Source organism: Diadema antillarum, unplaced genomic scaffold (genome assembly GCF_040938485.1).
Source record: "Diadema antillarum isolate AM-2024a unplaced genomic scaffold, OU_Dant_1.0 seq00000569_RagTag, whole genome shotgun sequence".
In the NCBI taxonomy this organism is placed as follows: domain Eukaryota; kingdom Metazoa; phylum Echinodermata; class Echinoidea; order Diadematoida; family Diadematidae; genus Diadema; species Diadema antillarum.
Window position 1 is genome coordinate 2,171,724 of NW_027271507.1, and position 8,075 is coordinate 2,179,798.

The 8,075-nt window shown below is 39.4% G+C and overlaps 1 protein-coding gene across 1 annotated transcript; it reads left to right on the forward strand.

The window, feature by feature from the left end:
• Positions 1-377: 377 nt before the first annotated feature.
• LOC139735323 (uncharacterized) lies at positions 378-7,670 on the forward strand. The gene is made up of 6 exons (XM_071646075.1): positions 378-792; positions 1,825-2,018; positions 3,077-3,245; positions 5,238-5,530; positions 6,736-6,840; positions 7,484-7,670. Exons 1-6 carry the CDS (start codon positions 688-690, stop codon positions 7,668-7,670), a joined length of 1,053 nt encoding a protein of 350 aa, XP_071502176.1. The 5' UTR covers positions 378-687.
• Positions 7,671-8,075: the final 405 nt, after the last annotated feature.

Sequence of the window (8,075 nt, forward strand, 5' to 3'; positions counted from 1 at the left end):
AGCCGTCCTGAACAAAATGCAGACGAGCCTGTGCCCTCAAGACCTAAAAATGCTGGTTCCCCTACCTTAATAAAGAACTAAATTAACGCAATCATTTTGAACAATTAGTTCCTTGATATAAGCATTTTTTAAAAATCCATTGTACGTTTTGTTGTTTTCTTTGAATCTGTATCGATAACAAACATGTGTTATTGGAAATGAAATTTAATTTGAATTGAATTGACTTGAAGAACTCGCTCGAGTCTGTCAACACCGAGTCACGTTCTCAATGAACCCAAATCCAGAACATACTCAACTGGCAGGAGTTTCTTACATCTGCATCACCCCGCAGTCAGAATCTCGAACAGATAGTAGGTACGATCAGTGACAGAGGGTCTCAGTCCTTCATCATCACCATCTGCAGATTGTATAGTATATTATTCATTAGACAACGCTATTTTCTTTCTATCATGATTCTTCTCTTAAGCTGCTGTGAACCCTTGATTAGGCCCTGAAGTTTGTCATGTATAGTGCACAGCAATGCATGCATGATATTAATACTTTGTGTCACGCCTTGTTGAGTATTGTTCATAATAGCGTGTTAAAAATATCGAATCGTCGCTCTCATACAATACTGTTTCATGGATTCTTGTCTTGTTTCCTGATTATTTGATAGAGAAATTTGTCTGAACCGTGAGGTGCGGCGAAATGGAATATCAGGATGGAGACACCGCAGAACGGAAAGACACCCTTACCGCCGATTTGGGGTTTTACCACTCTCAAACATCGGATTTGACATCAGATAACCAGCAGGTATCGGATTATTGGCCGTACACTGAAGGAAAACAAATCCATGAAGGAAGTGCATCATTAAAATGTGACGCAAACATTTTTCTCAATAGGAAATGCTCACTATTACATGTATTTCAAATCGGTCAAGTCCACAATCTCAGATGCACTGCATATAGGCACAACTAGATACTGTGTACACTCGTTGGATATTATGGTACATGTAGTAGTCCAAGTGTATCGTTTTGTGTATGCTAACCATGCGGCCGTATGGCCGAAGGTCATGGTAGAATAGAAGCAAGTCAGGGTACATTATGTATTTTGAGTGAACATCGTCTAGAATAGTGCATGATACCACGTGCCCTCACCTTTTTTTTTTCTTGTTGTTAAGAAAAAAGTGTATTAGAAGAATTACCAATGCTATGTGTTGCCAAGTTACGCTGTATAGGTATTATGTGTAAATATTCCGAGATCAACTTACAAACCACAAGCGGAACTGAGTCACAGCAAAGGCAGTACCTTGTTCGCCTATAGAAATCTTTATCAAGCATTTGATTGGATATATTAATCTCTCCCGCAGTTATAAAAACAACAACAACAACACAACAACCGTGCATCAGTTGCCTTGAACTTTGATCCTATAGCTAGACATGTAGTGCCGCTGTACTGCTTCCCTTTGCTGATCAACCATCCCCCCCCCCCGCAAAAAAAGGTAGAATGAAATGCCAATTATCTATTTATTTAAACCAAAGACATTTCCCTTTTGTTTTAACTTTTTATGTATTCTTTTTGCTTCATTAAATACGTACCTTCCTAACTGCATCCATGATGTTATATCATACCTACAGCTGCTGCTGTTTACCTCCAAAATCGTTCATCTTGTAATGAAACTATATTCCATGTATGTTTATATATCCCATAAGCTTCGTGCTAACACATCTGCATTGCGAAATGTGAGAGAGTTTTGGCCATGGTTTTATACTCTCAGAAATAGCAAAATTATTAATGTGAAAATACATATGTGTAAATGTCTCCTTCCCTATCATTATTAAACAGACTAGCGGTCAATGCCACTGGAAGGCTACTCCGAAGAAGTTGTACCAGTACGAAAGTGATGGAATGACTAAATGCATGTCAATCCGACCTACGGAAGTAACGAGGAAAAAGGAAAGTGATAAAAAGTTCCTGTGCGTTAGATACGGCCCAGCCAGTAGCCCTCTCTACACCTTTCTAAACTTCACGGATTCAGGGTAAGGCGGTTCTCTGATTTCCTTCTTTTTCCTAATTTTCCTTCTTCTTTCACAATCACTCCTAATTCTTTTCATCATCCTCTGTTGAATCTGCTGTCGGTAATCTTGTCCTAAGAAAAGGAAAAAAGTGGAATGTGAGTTTACACTGTGATGCAAGACAGACTCACATCAAAATGACATACGATCATAGTAGTTGTATTCGCTGTCATCGAGTCTGTTGATCTTCATCTCTCCTTTGACACAAATAATGTCTTCGTTACTGCTAAATATTTTGTAACTGCCATCTGGGGAAGTTTGCATGATATAAATAAAAAAAAACATACGCTATAGCCATGTTCAGACGTATTTCTAGTCGGAGTAAGAATTTATGGCTCGGCAATTAAAATTCAAATTAATGCCTATCTTACCACGACCCTTGTGTCCACACGACGGTCGTGGGAAGAAACTTCGACCAATTTATGTGCGAGGGTCGGTCTAACTTCCGGAAGTGGCAGGGCCGGGCACGTCGACCATGCAATTGTTTTTTTACCAGTGGCATTTGTCTTCTCCATTCTTGTTGATGGAAATTTTGGCAAGAGCGGCAGCTTCTTCGTCGCGATCGATTAGGTTAGAATTGCACTACACGCTCACATGTACTCGCAAAATGTCAACATTGCGATTTGACCCAGGAAGTTTTACCTAGGTCGTAAGGTATGTAAGTTCATAGATACTCCGAAGGCTTGTCCGCACGGGCAATTTACTCCGACCGGCTAGTCGTGGTAGCGAGATACTCCTGAGAAAACTCAGGAGTATCTCGTTCGGAGGAAGAGGTCGTGGTAAGTTCCTCCGATCGGAGGAAGTTACCACGACCTTGTCCAGAACGGGCACTACTCCGACCTATCCTCCGAAGTTACTCCGACCAAAACTGCCTCCGTCTGAACACAGCTTATATGTATACCACACATGAACATGCAATACTCGAAATAGTATGCATGTGCATGCACGCATATATTATTTTGTACATGTGTGAGTGTGTGTATCTGTGTATGGTTATAGCAATTTCCATTATTTTCTTGCAGGGAAAATATGGAAGACTGGGAGAATTTCCTCAGGAGGATGATAGGCGAGAAGATAAAAGACCGCCGAAAATCCACCCCGCTCGCAGGTATCCCGCAGATGCGCCAGAGCAAAAGGCCTCGGCTCCGTCGCCAAGCCCAATCTGCCGCCCAGTTGAGCACCATAGAATCAGTAAGGCATCCTCCATCAGTACAGCGGTAGAGAATGTCCCTGTAGACGCTGCTGTCATTTACAATTTAAATCTTGACAGACAGATGGAATTCTGATGCAATCAGAGTTAATTCTATTGTTTTAAGACACTATAAATTTTAATGATTTTGTGTGTGTGTTTTACTGATGTTCGACTTGTGATTTGCGTATCATTATCACAAAGGTTGATTTTGATGACGACCATAACGATTGAAGCCACAGGCAACTCAGACTGCGCTCCTTACTAAATCCAACGTCTCATGTATATGCAATCTAGGCAATGATCTATGTAATCTATGCAATGATGATTTCAAGTGACCTCACTGTCTACATGACTGTGCATCGCCAAAGAGCGCACAAATAGTATCTCGAGAGTTAAAGTTTTACTGACAGAAGAGTGCAGCACAGCTGTGTTTGGACGTTTTATGAGAAATGACGTATAATGTTATGTTGCAACAGAAACACAATTCTTTGATTTCCCATACTGGTCCATATGATACAACTTGGCGCCTGCGTTGTCGTATGGGTGACGTCAATGCCCCCTTAAAAAATCGACGTCGTCCACTTCAATTTCATGTATTTTTATGCCTCCGCCACGAAAGGTGCCGGAGGCATTACATTTTCGGGTTGTCCGTCCTTCCGTCCGTATGTCCGTCCGTCCGTCCGCCCGTCCGTCCGTCCGTAATGAATTTTGTGGACAGCGTAACTAAAAAAACATGTGAGGTATCCTAATGAAACTTGGCATATGTGTATTAGGGATGAAATCGTGCCTATGATGGGTGCACATGCTCAAGGTCAAATGCTTAAAATTTCACTATTATCCCCATATCTATGCAATACCTGAAGATATTTTCTTGAAACTTATACGTATACATGTATTACCCAATTAAGATTCTCTGGTGAAAGTTTGGGGTCATGAGGTCAAAGGTCAAAACGTCAAGTAAATATGTTATAATTTCACTTTTTTCTCCGTATCCTGAAAATTGTTCAATGTATCTTCATGGAACAAAGTATATATGCATGTACTGACTGGCAGTGATTACCTAGGGAATCTGGGGTTCATGGGGTCAAAGGTCAGGGGTCAAAGGTCAAGGGCAACACTTCAAAATTTTACATTTCCCTTATATTTATATGCAATACCAACAGGATTATTTCTTTTAACTTGATGTATGCATGTATAACCCAATAGAGATTCTCTGGGAAGTTTTTTTTTTTGGCCAAAAAGTCAAAGGTCTAAAGGTCAAAGATTAAGTGAAAGTGCTGAACTTCTTCCTCCATATCTCGAAAGTGGCTGGAGTTATCCTGAAACTTAGTACATAATATGTTCTTTCTGACAGTGATTCTCTTATGAATTTTATGGTCAAAGGCCAGATGAAAACGGTAACAATTTACTATTCAATATAGAAATCGCACTTTTTCTCCATACCTTGCAAATTACTCAATGCATAAACGAAAGGGTCAGGTCAAAGTCCTTAAATCCCCAAATACATGCTCTCCATTCATCAAAGTAAACCTAGGTCAAGGAAGGTGAACATTTTAACACATTTGTGACAAACATGTCATTTTTCCAATTTTGTGAAAATGTAATCACACATTGTCCACATGTACTATAGACCTATATTAGGAGAATCATGCATTATGGCGGAGGCATACCAGTCGCTATAGTGACATGTCTAGTTCTACATTATTTCAATGGAAATCATACATGAGATTGAATTTGAACAAAATCTGCATAATGATTTCACAATATAATGATCACTATAATCTTTAGAGTTTAAACAAAATACAGTGTACATGTACAATGGAATATTTTTTCAGTTCAAGAGAAAGTAGGTGCTTGACAGTTGTTGCAGCTAGCTTCAGGGAGGAAAAAACGGAAAGAAAATAGTATAGAATATGAGATACTGGTAGTCCATAAGAATACCGTAGACTGACGGCCATGTCTTCTACAATGCTGAAATTTTCGGCCAACAGGAGGTAGACCTAAATGAAACGGCATCGTCCGAAGACGGACCGACCACCAATGGGGGGAACGATGAGGGAGGAGCGGGGATTCCTGAGGAGGACGACACCCACTCTCACGCCATGGACGACAACTCCCAACAGGAAATGCTGACAACGGAAGTCAGATCCAGCGAAGCGGGCATGGAGGAGGGCATGGATGTCGAAACTTCGGGCAGCCAGTCGTCGATGATGTCGCAGCCTGGAAGTCTTCACTCTCAGGAAGGGGATGACTACCAAATATACCACAAACAGAACGCCATCAGGTGAGAGGAAGTGACGAAACATGCTAAGACTTGTGAGTCATGAGAACACCACACCAGATTCAACTTGACCTTTATTAACAGAGTACAGTCACAGGAAGGCAACAGTTAAGGTTTCATCGAAATTTGACCTAGAATAAGTGCGAAAATTGTGGAATTTCACACGTTCCTACAAAACGTTCCTGCAAAACACATATGCAAATTAGATGATACAATAATGTCATTGCCCTAATATATCCTATCGTTTTTAGTTCACCATAGTTCACTCAACTATTGCGATCATTATACGAAAGATGTACACATTATTCATTCTGATTCTTTTAAGTCCTCAACAATAATGATGGGGTTTTTTGGTTGTTGTTTCATTGTAAAACAACTTTCTTATCCTAATTCGAATGCGTATGAAACTTGTGCAGTGCTGCTCTTCTAATTATTTCTTATCTGTCATTATTAATATTTTTATTTAACGTGAAAATATTTTCAAGTAACGTTTTTCCCGTTTTTCTTACTCATGAACACGTTCGTACAAATAAAATCAGTGAGTTGTTGATTTTTGTGTTATTGTGGGGTTAGATTGAGAATTGACTAGAAATCTTCTTGTCACTGGGAAGTATCACCCGATCACGTGACACTGAAAGTCCTTCTATTGTTTACATCATTGTGTAGCATTTGGCCCGACATCCCTGTATGACACCTGACCTTTGAAAACAACCTAAATGGACTCCTTTGGTAAAGATACGTCGATGTAGGGCAATAATATTTGTCATTCAGTTGCAAAAGATATAGACCTTTTGCCATGCCTCTTCGTTTTGTTGCTTTTTGTTTGCTTTTTTGTTATCCATGTTTTTTGTTTTTGTGCTACGTTTTCTGTTTTAATTTCAATTCTACACACTTAAAATGGTTCCGTGACATTTGCTCCTGTGGCAATTGCTTCCATGAGATATCTGCACGCTAAGCCACAAACATAAACCTAACCCTATAATCTCAATTTTTACATCAAACTAAAGCTAAGACCCTACTATAACCCTAACCCCAAGTCCTTGGAGAAAATAAGACCGGAGCAATTGTCGCAAGAGCAATTGTCGTGTCACCACTTGAAATATACATGAAATGCGGCATACAAATGACTTAAGGATGTTAAACCACGCAGAATATTGACGGGCACAGACATCATGATATTGTATCCTTGAATCCCGATTTTTCCCTAGCGAGTTACGACAAGAGAGAGATGGGATGTACGTGGAAGTTGAGCACCAGTCCGACGATCTGCGTGCCATGGCATTGACTCTCGGTGACCATAATGGAGAAGTTTTGTAAGTACACCTACTCACATATCAGTTGCAGAAAAAACACGCAGTTACTTCAAGCTAATTACAAGATATAAAAGATAATATAATATATAAGATAATATATATATAAAAGATATATCAAGATAATTACTCACACGTTTCCATCTTATCAATTCGAATAACCAAAGACATCGCAAGGTAAAAATGCAAGTTATGTTATGTCAAAGAAAATGTGCATTCGAATATTTGTGCATCATTGTAGGTAGATTTAAGCAATGAATGAAAGATGATGTCGCTGTCAGAATATCTTGGTTTGAAGGGATGATTGTGGGCGTACCCAAGTTATCTGAAAAATAATAATAGGAAAAAAAAGATTATGAAATATGAAAAGCACATATAGCAGCGTGTAGGTATAATTTGGCTACAAAAGTAATGATTAGGGTATTATGAACCAATACATATTGGTGTGCAAACCAGGTTGTAGGATTTTTTTTTTACATTGTTTACACGTCTCTTTCAGACAGGAAGTACTGCTTCCTGTTTGCTGTGTAATAGCAAACGAGGAAGTCGACACAATGTTTTGAATGTTTTGAGTATGATACCATCACCTCTCATCCCAACTTGTTGAGCTTTTAGTCTGAAAGTCTCTTTTCATCACCACTTCTAGTGTTTCCGGCTATAACGGACCTCGAAATGGCGAATTCAACATAGGGGATAAAATCATCTCTGTCGATGGCAAAATCACTGAGACAGCAGAGAACACCATGTCACTTCTCTGCAACGGCACCAGTGGAAAAATCAAGGTAGAATTCTTCTCCCGCTATCTGAGCATTAATATAACTATTAGCTACTAGCCTATAATAATTTATATACATGCGACAACGACTAAAAGATATAAGATTTTAGCTCATCTCGGTCACGTGACTTTAGTGAGTTCTTGCGACCGTTCTCAGTCCGGCGTCCGGCATCCGGCGTCGCATTTCCATATTCTTGAAAACGAGTTGAAATTGATCTTTTTATTTAACTCAGCAGGAAATAGTCAGGTGACCTGATGTGGACCAAATTCGCAGGAATTCGATTGGAAGGAGAGGATCATAATTTGTAGAAGTATAGTGGTAGGAGGGGGGGGGGCCTTGAGATGGAGCTCAAATACTCCCAAATTCAGTAAATTTATGATATTTTACCTTTTTTTGTTACTTGATAAAAAAGTTTGCTGGATTTCAATTAATATTCATATTTGTCAATGAAAATTACATCAA